Here is a 14,315-nt window from a genome sequence, read left to right as displayed (position 1 = left end):
AAAAGTTTACATTAATATTTAATATACACGCATATATAAATATATTTTTATATTCTACTTAATATTACATCTATCATGAAATTATACAAAAGCTTCTAGAATAAGAATATATTCATAAAAGAGATCATTTAAAATAATAAATTTGATGAATTTTACTACAAAACATACATTATAATTAACTGTATATTTTATACACATGCAATATTATAACTTTAATTTTATTATCTAATTTTATGTTAATTTTTATTTAATTATAATTTTACGTTAATTTTTATTTTATTATAATTTTCAATTTTATGTTTATTTTTTATTTAAGCAATTTTTAAGATTTTATAATTATCTAACAATATTTTTGCTTTTGTTCTTGAAAATTAACATATCAAATCCAAATAGAAATACTAAGATAGAATGTTTCTAATATGAATTTATATGCATTATAAAATAAATATGTAGATTAATCTTCCATTTCTGATGGATCACCACCCATTGCTTTCCAAAAAGCAGTGACTAATTGTTCAGCTGCTATACGTCTTTGATTAGTTGGCAATAATGCTGCATGTTCTTTCATAGCCCTTAATTGACTAAACAGTTCTCCAAAATCTGTATTTTCTTCACCCATAATTCCATCTGAAACAAATAATGTATATATATTGAAACAAAAATTTATGATAAATTTTTGTTCAACTGACCTAACATATTTTCTATTGGCAATGTTTCTGTAGAATCTTGATTTAATTCAATTTTCCCAAATTGTTCTTCAACTTTATTCATGTCAGGATTTCGCTCTTCCATATCTGATGGTTTTCCTATAAAATTAATATAAATTGTAAATATTTATAATTAATAAATAAGTATTTATATTCATGAAATAACACTTTTTAATCTAATTAATTTAATTTAAACATTTATGATTCAAATTTTTATTGAAAACCTTTAAGTGTCATATTTGGCCACATATGAGCATGTAAAGCTTCAATAATTCTCTCAATACCATATTTGTTATTTTCTGAATCAGCTTCTGAAGCATCTATATCAGGTCTATTTAATTCAATTAACTCAAATCTATTTTGTAGACACCATTTTATCACTAAAATATTATAAACACATGTTTAATATTTCATTATTTAATAATATTTATATGTCGATTATTATTTTTATATACCTTTGTTTCTAATAACAGTATCTATTATAAAATTACAAGAAAACAATAACACTTCTACTTCTGCTAAAGAAGTAATCAAAGATGACCATTCCTTTAAATTCTGATCTGCATTTTCCTAAAAAAATCAAAACTAAAATTCATTTGCTCTGTCAAAGATTCTGTTTAAAATTTAAATATCTTACTGTCTGTGGATCATGATGTATAATCAATGCTTCCACATCATTGATTGAAATATCTTGAGAAGAATTTTCTATAACACATATCAATACCTGTGTTTTGTAATATTTATTTTGAATATTCCATAAATAGTAATCAAAATGATCTTGGTTAGATAATTTTTCTCCTCCTATATCTATAAAATATATAACATATAAAAATAAGAAATCATTACAAAATAATTCTCAGGCATACTTTTATTTTAAAAAAATTAATTTATTAAACTTGTCAAATTAATATTAAATACGAAAGATATTCAAATTTCAACTTACTTATAGCAATTTCGTTAGCTTTTCCTTTTTCTGTGCTTATTATTAATATTCGTGGTAGATTCATTATTAATTTAATAATATTTTATAATACTATTAAAATTATAAGAAGAATATTTTAAAATTTAAAAGATACTATTTATTATTTGATATTTAGGTTATGATTACGATCTTAATATCAATTGACATAAAAATATGATAGTGAATAGATAAAATAAATTACTTTTATGTGATATATAGCGATATCTGTCACTATATTTGAAAATAAATCAATTGAATTATATTAAACATCGATAAAATTGCAATTCATAACATTTCGTGATAGACCATCAGAACTGTCATTATTTGATCATTAAAAGAACTAGAATAATTCTATTAATCTCATGTAATATTTCGATAAATTTTCATGTAATATTGTTTTGATAAATTTCAAAATATAGAGAATTAATTTAAAATTAATATGTTACTTAAAACTGATATTTTATAATTTTAAATAGATCAATTACACGCGATAAAATTTTATATCATTATTATCTATAAATTTTCAAATACTCATTTGTAGATAATTTTTAAAAATTAAATATATAATAATATAGTATATATATATATAATATAAAAATATATAAATTGATAAGACAAATTTGTATAAACATATATTGATTATTAGATTTATAGCAATACATAAATTTGCAAATACATATATGGTCATAAAATGTGACACATAATAACACAGTTTCTTGCTGATTATTTGTAGAATTCATGTTCAGATTCATCCTTTTTAATATTATTCTTATAACCCTTCTCAAAATCTTTTGCTAAGACTATGTATCGATTCTCACGAACGGCATGCATTCCTGCTTCTTGACAAATTGCATTAATATCAGCGCCAGAAATTCTATCTGGTCGCGCAACATAATCTTCAAGATCTACTTCTTCACTCAAATTCATTTTTGCAGTAATTGTTGAAAAAATTAAACGTTTTTGACGGCGATCAGGCAAAGGAAATTCAATTTTTCTATCTAATCTGCCAGGACGTAATAATGCAGGATCTAATGTATCAGCTCTAAAAATATATATAAATTATTTTATTTAAATTAGTTTTTACATATTCAAAAATAGAAATAAAAATAAAAATTTTACCTATTCGTTGCCATTATAACTTTAACATTAGTAGTTTGATCAAAACCATCCATTTGATTAAGCAATTCTAAAAGAATACGTTGCACTTCACGATCAGCACCAGTCTGAGCATCAAATCTTTTTGTAGCTATAGCATCGATTTCATCAACAAAAATTATAGCTGGTGAATTTTCCTTAGCTAAACGGAAGACATCTCTCACCATTCTTGGACCTTCACCTAAATATTTCTGTACAAATTCTGATCCTACTACGCGAATAAATGCAGCTAAAAGAATATTAATTGTACTAAGTTATAAGAAGTTAAGTATACCGTTTAGTCAGATACCCTTAAAATATATGATATTAAAAATATTATATATACCAGTAGTATGTCTAGCTACAGCTTTTGCAAGCATGGTTTTACCACATCCAGGGGGACCATACATTAACACACCCCTTGGTGGGTCAATTCCAATTTGCTTATATAACTCAAAATGAGTTAAAGGTAGTTCTACTGCCTCTCTAATCTCTTGTTTTTGCATATCCATGCCACCAATATCGCTATATTGAATATCAGGTTTTTCATCTTAAAAATACAAAAATATGTAAAATAATGTTTTGTTCTATCAAACAATAATTTATTATGATTTAAACTAAATACCTGCTTGCAACATTGAAATACTTGAATCAGCTTCTGGTGGTAAAACATCTACTAAAGCATTACTATGTTTATGTAGAGCTACACTAGCAGATGGTTTTAATAATTCTCTGTCAATTGTAGATAAAATCCGTACATAATAATTTGAGCCTGTAGTAGAACCTACAATACCAGTATTTTGGTCTACAGCTTCTAAGAATTGTCCAATAACTAAAGGTACACTTTGTATGCGTTTTACTTCTTCTTGAGCATGCAAGTATTCTTTTTTCAGATTACGTTGCTCATCTTTAATGTATTCTTCTTGAACTTCAAGAAATTCTAACATTCTTTGTAATTTCTATAAAATACAAAATTTTTATTATATATCAATTATATATTTTTGTAAATTAATAATATATAAAAATATATTTTTTTGTTAATTTTTTTACCATTTTTTTTACCAACATCAAATTTTTTTACCTTATACTTGGTATAAAGATCTTCAACATCCAATTCATCACCAGCACCTGTATAATGTCCAATTACAGGTTTGCATTCCATTTCTCCAACATCCTTAATTAAAAAGAATTTAAAAAATTTATTAATAAATAATTAAACAAACAAATTAAACTGAATAAAAATTGAGGTTATATAATTTTAAATTTAAATATAATTTTCAATCATTCTTTTCTTTAATTTTAGAACAGAAAATATGAATAAAAATGCATATATTAGATACCTTATCGGGTAGAATAATACCCATATCATCCATTATTTAATATAATCTTAACAATTAACCGCAGCTAAACATACGAATTAGTGAATGACTTGAATTTCTTCAGCAGTTCAGTTCAATGATTATACACATCAAAGGTGGCTACCATTAACTACTTAATCAACTAAAGAAACAAACTTAATAAAAACATTTTTTTGAAATATATAAAATTATAATTATATAAATATTTAAACTTTTATTAAAAAATCTATTTCGAATTGTATATATCAATTTATTTTTTACGAATATATATATATATATTTTTTAATTATTGTGTGAATAATTAAAATGTTAGAACATGAAATTTTGATTCTTAAAGTAATGAAATAAATTCCCTATAAATTTATAATTCTAAAATACTTTTAAAAATAATTTTATATAAACATTATTTCATTGGATAATCTAACTACAATTTATATAGTTTCAGGCTCTATGTTTACGAGGTTTCTCGACCGGGAAACATTAACAATTCGGATTGTGTATAAAAAATTTTATTATTTTGCGTAGAACGTTTCTTGTAGTATATTAAAAAAACTATTATTTTAATTATTATATTTTAATTTCAAAAAATATATTTAAAAAATTGTTTAACAAAGATTGAAATTTATATGTTAAAAATGAATTTGTAGATAGTTGGTGGCAGAAAAAATTATACGTAGTTGTTCAAAATTACTTTTATAAATTTATTAATAACAATGGTGATGGAAGAACAACAATCTGATATAGAACTAGATTCAGAAAGAATTCCTGTACCACAAGTACAAAAATCAATAGAAGATTCGCGTTTAAAAACAGTTAACAAGGTTACAAACATTTCCAGAGGAAAACCTAGACTTAGAAAAAAGGCATTGCACGCTGCCATACTCAAACAAATGGAATTTTATTTCAGTGATGCAAATCTAAGTAAAGATAGATTTTTAAGTAACTTACTTAAAGAGGATCCATGTAAGATTTGTAAAATTATTATAAAAAATATTATGTAATATTTTAAAAATCTATTTTAAAAAATATTTCAGATATTGATTTAAATGTTTTTCTAAGTTTTAATCGAATAAAAGAATTAACTACTGATTCAAATAGAATAGCTAAAGCTGTAGAAACATCTAAAATGTTATCTTTATCTGAAGATGGAACAAAGATTCGACGTATAACACCAATAATATCAAGAGAAAATATAGATGAATGTACAGTTTACGTACAAAATTTACCTCCAGATTCAGATCATGAAACTTTAAGTTCAATATTTTCTCAATATGGTCAAGTTGTATATATTTCTATTCCAAGATTTAAAAATAATAAAAAGATAAAAGGTTTTGCATTTGTAGAGTTTGATATACCTCAAAGTGCTAAAAAATGTTTGAAGGTAAGTGAAATATAAATTTATTATAGAATGAATTTTATATTATAATTAATAATATTTTAGGCATTTGAAAAAAAAGGCTGTCTTTTACCATCTCATACAACTCCTGATGAACTTTTAAGTATTACTACATTTGATGATACAGAGAAAAAAATAAAATCAAATCAAACAAAATTATATGAAAAAAATGAGTGCACTGAAAATGTTATTGATAATGAAAAACTACAAGATATTGAAATGGATAAAAATATTAAAAAACAGGAAAATATAAACACTAATGATATTTTAGAAAGTAATGAAAATAACAATAAAAAAAAAGCAAAAAAAAGAAAACATACGAATACTGATATTGGGCAAACAATTGAAAAAGAAAAACAAATAAATAATGAATTGATAAAAAATAAAAAGAAAAAACCCAAATATTCTAATGATGTATACAACAAAGAAATGGAATTAAATGATCAGAAACAAAATAATGCTTTTTTAGAAGGTACATTAAATGATGGGAAACAAAATAATGGTTCTTTAGAAGACATATCAAATAATGAAAAACAAAGTGATGTTTCTTTAGAAGATTTACCAAGAAAATTAAATAAATTTAAAAACGTATCTACAATTGAAAAACAAATATTAGACAATTGTGATGAAAATGAACAAATGGTAATTGATCAGAGTACTAATGCAAATATTGAAGAAAATGAAAATGAAAAAAAGAAAAAAAGAAAAAAGCGAAAAAAGCGAAATAAAATGGAAGATTTTAATTATAGCATAGGATTACAAGTGATGGCTAAAAAAAATTGGAAATATCTTAGAAATAAATATTTAGAATTACAGAGAAGTAAAATGAAGCAACTTAAACAACATTTAAGAAAAACAAGATATCAATGGTCAAATTATGAAAAAAATAAATCTGAAAGAGAAGAAAATGATGAAAAAGAGAAAGGGAATAAATCAAATATAACTGCATGTCGTTTTTCGTTCATACCAGGAGTTATAGTCAAAATTGAAATGGATAAACCATGTACAGATTCAAAAAGTTTAAAGGTATATAATATATTTATAAAAATATAATATGAGCATAAAAAAATAAAATATAAATAAATAATCTTTTATATATTTTATATTTTTTTACAGATGGAATTAAAAAATAATAATTCTATAAAATATATAGATGTTGAAGATGGTTCTTGTTTTATTTATGTAAGATGTGAAACAGCTGAAGCAGCACAGACATTTACACAAAAATTTGGTGAAGAAAAACATATAACAATATTAGAAGGTAAGCAGATATTTTTTTTTAACAGAAACATAATTTAATAGAAAATTTTTTTTTTGTAGGTGATGAAGAAAAAATATATTGGGATAAAATCTTGCGCGATAGAGAAGAAAAATTGAGTAAAAAAGTTAAAGTTAAACAAAGAGGAAGAAATAAATTATTAAAGAAAGCAGAAAAAGAACTTGGAAAGCATATCAAATTTGATGAAGTATAAATTTAGAAAATATTTTTTCTGTTAAATATATTCAATGTATATAATATGTATGATTTACTATTATTAACTATGAAAATAGAAATGATAAATAATATTTAACAAAATATTGGTGTAAATAAATCATATATTGTTTTCATTGCTTTTTCATTTGTATCTCAAATGTTATCTACATTTTAGTCTTTTTAATAAAATTAAGAAATTCTTATCACTAAATGTGTCTTTGCATAAAAATCTATTGTAGTTTTCAATTTTCTACCATTTTCCTTTTCCACGATTTCTACCAAATCCTCCTCCTCCTCCTCCACGCCCTTTAAAACCACCACCTCCTTTTCCAAAACCACCACGCCCAAAGGATGGTCTACCTCCTCCTCGGCCACCACTATGTCCTCCACTTCCTTTTTTCATTCCTCGTCCACCTCCACCTCCTCTCTTTTGAACTGATCCAGGAGGTTTAGGTAAAAATCTTTGTAAAGGTAATAACTTTGCTGGATCTATAAACAGCTATAATAAAACATAGTATATAGTATAATATGATAATAATCAATAAAATGAATAATTTCAATTTATGTATGTAAAAATAAAATATACCTGTGTGTCTTTTTGAAAACTGGATGCTTTTATATTTTCTGATAGTTTTATAGATACATAATAATCTCTAATATTGCCAAATATTTCATCTATTTTTCCAATTTGTTGTTTGTTTTCTGTATAAATTGGAGCATTAAAAAAAGGTACTTGTTCTATATCTACTTTAGCTACTAAATCATCTTGAACTGTCCATGTGAAATGACCTAATGGAGTTACATGTTCTGGTGGTCCTTGATCAAATCTATAATATATAAATTAGAATTATAGTTAAATATTATATTTAATAGTTAGTTTAATGAAAATTAATAATTACCCTCTTCCATTCTTATCATTACTGCGTCCTCCTCGAAATCCTCCTCCACCTCTTCCACTACGAAATCCTCCACCTCTTCCAAATCCACCTCCACGACCTCGGAATGACATTTTTTTATGTTGCAATTACTAAAAAAATGACATTGAATTTCTTTTTAATTTAAAGATAAGTATTATAAGATTGTGTAAACTAAAACCACGTAAACTAAAACCACGTGCTTAACCTATGAAAGTTGAAATTAACGAAATGAAAATATTCCTATATAATATCCCTAGATATTTAAACTCGTTGTTATTCAAACATTGATATAAAATGATGTATAATCATAACTATGTTGAATATAGCAACATCGCTACTACAACCGGAAGTTTTATCTTAACGTAAAGTTTACAGTAAATATAAGAATTTGAACGAAACTTCTTTTATTATTTTTGTTTTGATGTATAAATAATGAAAAATATTAAAAAAGGGAGTAGATTCCAATGATCTTAAAAAAGTCGAAGAAAGTTTTTTGTGCTAAAATAGTTACGAATACAAATGCAAAGAATAAATTATTATATGATTTATAGGCCAGTGTTTTGAAAATTTTAAATTGCAATGATGCTATGAAATACACAAATACCAACATCGTTATTTTTTTTTTATAAAATTATAAATGTAATTTAAAATTAATTCTATAATTTAAAATTCAAATTTGAATTTAATATTTTCAATTTATATGAATACATTTCAAACATTTTTTAAAATAAAATAATTTTTATGATAATGTACATTATATTTAGAAAATGAATAATCAGTACTAGTGATTGAAATTAAACATAACCTAAAAATTAAAAATAATTGCTGTGCACATATATTTCAATTAAAGCAAATATTTATTAACAAATTAAAGTTTTGTCATTAGTTTTTTTATAATTATAATTTATTAAAAATACTACTAATTAGTTTATTTTTATCATTCTTTCTGTCTTTGTATAATTACAATGTATATCACATTAATTTAAAAATTAATAAATAATTAATATCAAATATATTTTATTTTCATCGATTCTTCTGACTATGAATTATCTAAACAATCATCATTAATATCGAAAACTTATTAAATAATTAAATAACCTCATTTTTTGTATATTGTTACTAGCATAAAAAGTTAATCATATATTATCAATTTTTACTTTTAGTATTATTTAGATAAAAAATAAATTATTTTCAATTATCTAAAATTATATTATTATATATATATTATACAACTATTATACAATAATAGGAAATAACATGTAAAATAACTAGATCACGTGAAATAGACATATAATTTAGCGGCCGACATACTGTATTTAGTGTTTCTTGTCGACAGAAGAGTGCGTATGTTATCCGGCATAAGCAGGTGCACGTGAGGTGACCGTCTGCTAGACGGATCAGTAATTAAGTGTATGAACCTCCTCGTGACGTTCCCCGGGTAGTTTTGAAAACCTTTTATCAACTAGTTCCGCGTGATTATGTTCTATAGACCGGACGGTCACTGGACGGTATAATGTTCACGGTATTTCGCATGTTACTAATACTAATCCACTTTTCATGTGACTTATTTGCCGCGTTTTATAATTGCTGTATGATTCTTCATCGTAAGTTTATCGAAATATGGTACGGTGAAAATTTAAGGACAGAAATCGAAATACTGACGCGTGCCGCGAGCAGGATGACAAAGCTACCAAGACATATAGTGATCATTTTCGGCGCGAAGGAGGACACTATTTTCGATTGTATACGAATTATTAGATGGTGTTATACCCTTGGTATATCTTACATCAGTTTCTTTGACATCAGTGGTAACGTTCATTTTTGTTTATTAGTTTTCTATGATTGTATTCTTTTATTTTATATATTTAATTTTTGTTGCTATTTTGTTTTAATATGAATTTATTAAAAAAATATAATCGAAATGAATTTTAAATACATTTATAAGTAGATATAATGCCAAGAGAGAAATATATCAATTTTTTAAGATCTATTTAAAATCAATATTTTTATATTGATTTCAAAAAAATGTAAATGTAAACAAAATAAAAAGTATTGTTAATTATATTATTATTTAGCGACAAAGATTATATAAAAAAATGTTTCAATAAATTTAGTATACTTCATGATTTATATTTTACTTTAAACTTACCTAATTTTAAGTTTTAATAAATTAACATATTTCAATTTAATTAGATTTATAATTCTTTAACAATGATTATATAAATAGTTGGCATATTTTAATATTAATAATATTTTTGTACATATTTATCTCGTACATTATTTATTCTAACCTCAAAATCGAAACAATTCTATTACTTAGTTTTCTTGGCATAAATTTTTTTGTTTGTAAATATTTTCAATTTTTTAAATATAATTTATTACAATTTCAAATTTAATATTTAAAAAAATAATTATTATAAGATTTATGTCTTATTTTATAATAGTAATGATGTAACATTTTTATAAAATTTTGTTATAACTTTGTTATAAAGTAATTATTTTAATAATATATTTATTTTCATAAACAGTTGTGTTCTTATAAAAATATTATTTTTTTATAAATATATATATATTTATAAAAAATAATATTCTATTAATTATATATATATCATAAAACATATCATAAACTATTGATTCTATTATTATTATTATTATATTAAATTATTATTAAAAAAAATTAAATCATAACAATATTTTTTCATAAATTATAAATATTTCGTAAAAATAAATATTTTGAATTTCATAAAAGTGAATTTTTGTAAAATATATTAATTAAGTTAATTTTGTACATATTTAAAATTATATTTAAAATAATAGCACAATATTAATTTGCACAAAAATATTTTATCATTTTGAAGACGTATCTAATGTACGTATAATATTATATGAGGATATAATTTATTTTAAACATATACTAAAAAAATATGTATTTTTATTATTGATTTATTGTTAAATTAATGAAAGAAAGATTATAATAGAAAAAATTCATTAATCTTTATAAAATATTATACGACTATTAAATCGAAAAATATAAATTTTTTTATTTAATCAAAATTTTTTTATTTAATTATATGATTTTTGATATGATATTGTGTTTATAATTATTATATATCTAAATATAAATTATATTTATTTTGTTGTTACAGGTTTTCTAGTCCGAAACGAAAATTTATTAAAATATGAACTTGCAAAAAGACAACCTGATTTAATGGAGTATATCAATTGGAGTAAATCAAATATAGGATTCTCTCAAAATGGAATAACTGGTGCATTTTTTACAAGAATAAAGTTTCATAATTCACGATATATTATAAATTTTCTAAATGATTTTTTTTTTTTTTAATTTATAGATTCTAAATCGAAAATGCGGATATTTTTATTGTCTTCTCTAGATGGAAAAAAAGAAATAGTATCCTTGACAAAAACATTAGCTGAAGCTGTAATCACAGGAACAATTAAGCCGGAGGAAATAAATATCGAATTACTCGATGAAAAATTAAATTCACGAAAAATGCCGGATCCTGATTTAGGAATAATTTATGGCCGTGTTTGTTCCACGTATGGTGTTTTACCGTGGCAAACACGAATAACAGAATTTTAGTAGGTATTTCATGATCATTTATAGTTATTGTGAAAACTTCAATATTTTTATATTTAATATTTAATAATTTTATTTTTTTATTTCAGCATGTTACCTTTACACATTAGTTTATCTGCAAAGGATTTTATATATCTGTTGGAAAAATATAGTAAAAGCGAACAACGATACGGAAAATAACTGGAAATTTTGTTGTTTTTTTCATTTAAATAAAGCAAAAATATGGTTAATGTATCCAAAAACAAAAAAACAGATGGATGAAGCAAAAAGTAGCTTTTGAGGAGATTTTTTACAAAGACTGAACTTACAATAATTTACAGATACTATTTTATAAGTGATTGTGTGCTAAATAAACTTATAATGGCTACATATGTAGCGCAAATCTTGTTTTATGAGCCGATTTTAACGTATATCGATAAATAAAAATTTAGATAACTCAATTTGAAAAGATTTTCATGGATCAAAGAGAAGATTCCACAAAAAGTTGCAAAAGTGAAATATTTTAATTGTATTTTTAATTATGTGAAATATAATAATTGTCCTGCCATAAAATAATATCATAGAAAAAGAAAAAAAAATATTAAAAATGTGATATTTCAGTGCGATTTTTTTCATAATTAACAGCCTTATTAATTGATTTAATTTTAATATACTGATTTAATTTTAATATGATAATATTTTAATATGCTATTTAAAAAATAATTTTAAATATGAAGAAAATTAATAGAAGTTCCATAAATAATAAAATGTCAAAGAGAAAAGTATATTAATTTAAACTCAAGTACAAATAAACTTATATGTATATCTAAGATAATGTTTTAGTAACATTATTGTTTAGTACATTTTTTAAAGTTTTAATTAATATCACTATTCTTGTGTTTTGTAAAAAAGAAAGATCATAAATATTTATAATTTTATAATTAAATATACTTATACCAATCACTGTATAAAATTAAAATTTTGGTAATTGCATGTCATTTATTAAAATCGATAACATTCCATTGTACATATATAATAGTTTATTGAAAAAAATAAAATGATCACGTGCATATATCACGTAGATATTTTGATAAAACGTCGATAAGACTTTTACTTTTATCTGTGGTATTGTTCTCGTGAAAAATTGCCTATTATGGAATTAAATTCCTAAAATATATTATATTCGTTTTTTCACAAATGTGTCTTGATTATTTGACAAACCTTACAGCTCATTTCTTACAGCTCATAAATTTTATTTATTAAAACCAGAAAGTATATCTTTAAAATCAATGATACGATTGATAATTACTATTTGATAATTACTTAATTATCAATGATTTTTACTTTTTCAAATACTTTAAACGAATAACTTTGTAATCATCACAGATACAGATTCTATTAAATTATAAAATTGATCGATAAAACATTCAAAATTATAATTTCTTCTTAATACTTTTCACTCGATTCTCCTATATATTTAATTTCTATAAATCTTTTCGATCAAATTGAACAACGCTCAAAAATTATTTCTTAACAATTGAGAACTTGGAAAAAAAATGTTGATTAACTTTTATGGTTCGCGTTCATCGACGTTCATAAATATAACGATTTTCAACGAACAGTTTGCGACATTCTTTGCCGATTCGTAGGTTTGACATTATATACCTCTAGAGATGTCAGTTCAGCTTTTTTGTGCACACAAAGCCACACAATGGTTGTAGACGAGCAAGGAAACAAACATTTCTCAAGATAAAGCGTGCTATATTGTACTTATATACGTTATACACCTGCGTGAGTGGGAGGCAAATAAAGGAGAATACAACAAGAAAGAACGTATCAAGAATAAAATTATCGTTTTATATACGCGAATATCACGTTATTATTAAGAATTAAGATTTAAATCGTTAAAATTTAATATTTTATTGCTTAATCATTAATCAAATTCTGATTAATCAAAGTAAATAAATTTTTATTTTTTTCCTATGTTAAATATAATATAATATATCATAAAAATTCAATATTATTCCCATCGAATAGATCGTTATTTCTTTTATCGAGATTTCGTACGCATTCGTTTAAATATTAAGTTTTTCTTAACCGGAAGTGGAAAAAGAATCGATATTACAGAAGATGTGCAACAAGTATTTCAACATGTGTTTTGGGAATGGAGTATTACATTAGTTAATTTCTAGAAACATGCCTTTACCATTTTCGCATCTGGTTTAAGGAATATTTAATTATACATATAAGATATGTCGAGTAAGAACGAAATATGTATTCACACCTGTGTCGCGATTATTTCACGAAAACAAGTGACCCAGATTCCATTGGAAAACAAGTGTCTCTACCTGTTGCACTTTATCCCCGATTCATGGGAAAGGTTCAATCCCACAAGTAAAAACACAGAGATAGACGAACTGTTTTTTTTCTGTAATAATATTTGCAAACTGTAATATTTTGTTCCTTAAATTATTACATATTACATTATGTTCTTTTTTTTGTCTGTTTAAATTACAATTACAAACTTTGTATTTAATATTTCTCTGACAAGAACGTTGAATAAAATATATATATATATATATATAGAGAGAGAGAGAGAGAGAATCGATGAAAAATTAATTTTTATTTGTAATTTTTGTCTCGATTTTTTTTTTTAAATAAAAGTAATTTCTTAGATTCTAATAATGATAAATCTTTCTTGTAATTATATATTTATTTGAAAAAATGGATAATAAAAGTATTTAAAGAATTAATAGGAAGCGCGAATCAAGATTCAATGATATCTGTAAAA

General features: G+C 23.3%; 5 protein-coding genes across 7 annotated transcripts; 2 read left to right on the top strand and 3 right to left on the bottom strand.

Moving 5' to 3' along the window:
- Nucleotides 1-127: 127 nt before the first annotated feature.
- On the bottom strand, nt 128-2,207 carry LOC100867538 (alpha- and gamma-adaptin-binding protein p34). The gene is made up of 6 exons (XM_003696495.4): nt 1,651-2,207; nt 1,345-1,514; nt 1,163-1,277; nt 932-1,087; nt 690-806; nt 128-627 (listed from the first exon to the last, which is right to left on the bottom strand). Exons 1-6 carry the CDS (start codon nt 1,712-1,714, stop codon nt 455-457), a joined length of 795 nt encoding a protein of 264 aa, XP_003696543.1. The 5' UTR covers nt 1,715-2,207; the 3' UTR covers nt 128-454.
- An 80-nt stretch (nt 2,208-2,287) lies between these two features.
- Nucleotides 2,288-4,321, bottom strand: Rpt3 (26S proteasome regulatory subunit Rpt3). The gene is made up of 6 exons (XM_012490831.3): nt 4,143-4,321; nt 3,884-3,976; nt 3,428-3,761; nt 3,149-3,352; nt 2,788-3,052; nt 2,288-2,710 (listed from the first exon to the last, which is right to left on the bottom strand). Exons 1-6 carry the CDS (start codon nt 4,173-4,175, stop codon nt 2,392-2,394), a joined length of 1,248 nt encoding a protein of 415 aa, XP_012346285.1. The 5' UTR covers nt 4,176-4,321; the 3' UTR covers nt 2,288-2,391.
- A 278-nt stretch (nt 4,322-4,599) lies between these two features.
- Nucleotides 4,600-7,241, top strand: Larp7 (La related protein 7). The gene is made up of 5 exons (XM_086904309.1): nt 4,600-5,123; nt 5,195-5,541; nt 5,602-6,582; nt 6,673-6,817; nt 6,877-7,241. The coding sequence occupies exons 1-5, from the start codon at nt 4,874-4,876 to the stop codon at nt 7,026-7,028; spliced, it is 1,875 nt and encodes a 624-aa protein (XP_086760435.1). The 5' UTR covers nt 4,600-4,873; the 3' UTR covers nt 7,029-7,241.
- Gar1 (Gar1 ribonucleoprotein) lies at nt 7,135-9,685 on the bottom strand. 3 transcript variants are annotated; one of them, XM_086904312.1, is made up of 4 exons: nt 9,259-9,685; nt 7,930-8,057; nt 7,617-7,857; nt 7,135-7,529 (listed from the first exon to the last, which is right to left on the bottom strand). In XM_086904312.1, exons 2-4 carry the CDS (start codon nt 8,037-8,039, stop codon nt 7,281-7,283), a joined length of 600 nt encoding a protein of 199 aa, XP_086760438.1. In that variant the 5' UTR covers nt 8,040-8,057; nt 9,259-9,685; the 3' UTR covers nt 7,135-7,280. The 3 variants fall into 3 exon arrangements, with proteins under 3 accessions (XP_086760438.1, XP_086760437.1, XP_086760439.1); XM_086904311.1 differs by having other exon boundaries at nt 9,046-9,268; XM_086904313.1 differs by lacking the exon at nt 9,259-9,685 and adding an exon at nt 8,153-8,301.
- Tango14 (transport and golgi organization 14) lies at nt 9,266-12,722 on the top strand. The gene is made up of 4 exons (XM_012490764.3): nt 9,266-9,755; nt 11,094-11,213; nt 11,298-11,547; nt 11,635-12,722. Exons 1-4 carry the CDS (start codon nt 9,461-9,463, stop codon nt 11,723-11,725), a joined length of 756 nt encoding a protein of 251 aa, XP_012346218.1. The 5' UTR covers nt 9,266-9,460; the 3' UTR covers nt 11,726-12,722.
- The last annotated feature ends 1,593 nt before the right edge of the window (nt 12,723-14,315 follow it).

Source organism: Apis florea, unplaced genomic scaffold (assembly GCF_048593485.1).
Source record: "Apis florea isolate Af1SG1 unplaced genomic scaffold, ASM4859348v1 contig_2350_pilon, whole genome shotgun sequence".
NCBI lineage: Eukaryota > Metazoa > Arthropoda > Insecta > Hymenoptera > Apidae > Apis > Apis florea.
Note: the sequence above shows the minus strand (reverse complement) of the source record. Positions and strands in the feature narration are given on the sequence as shown.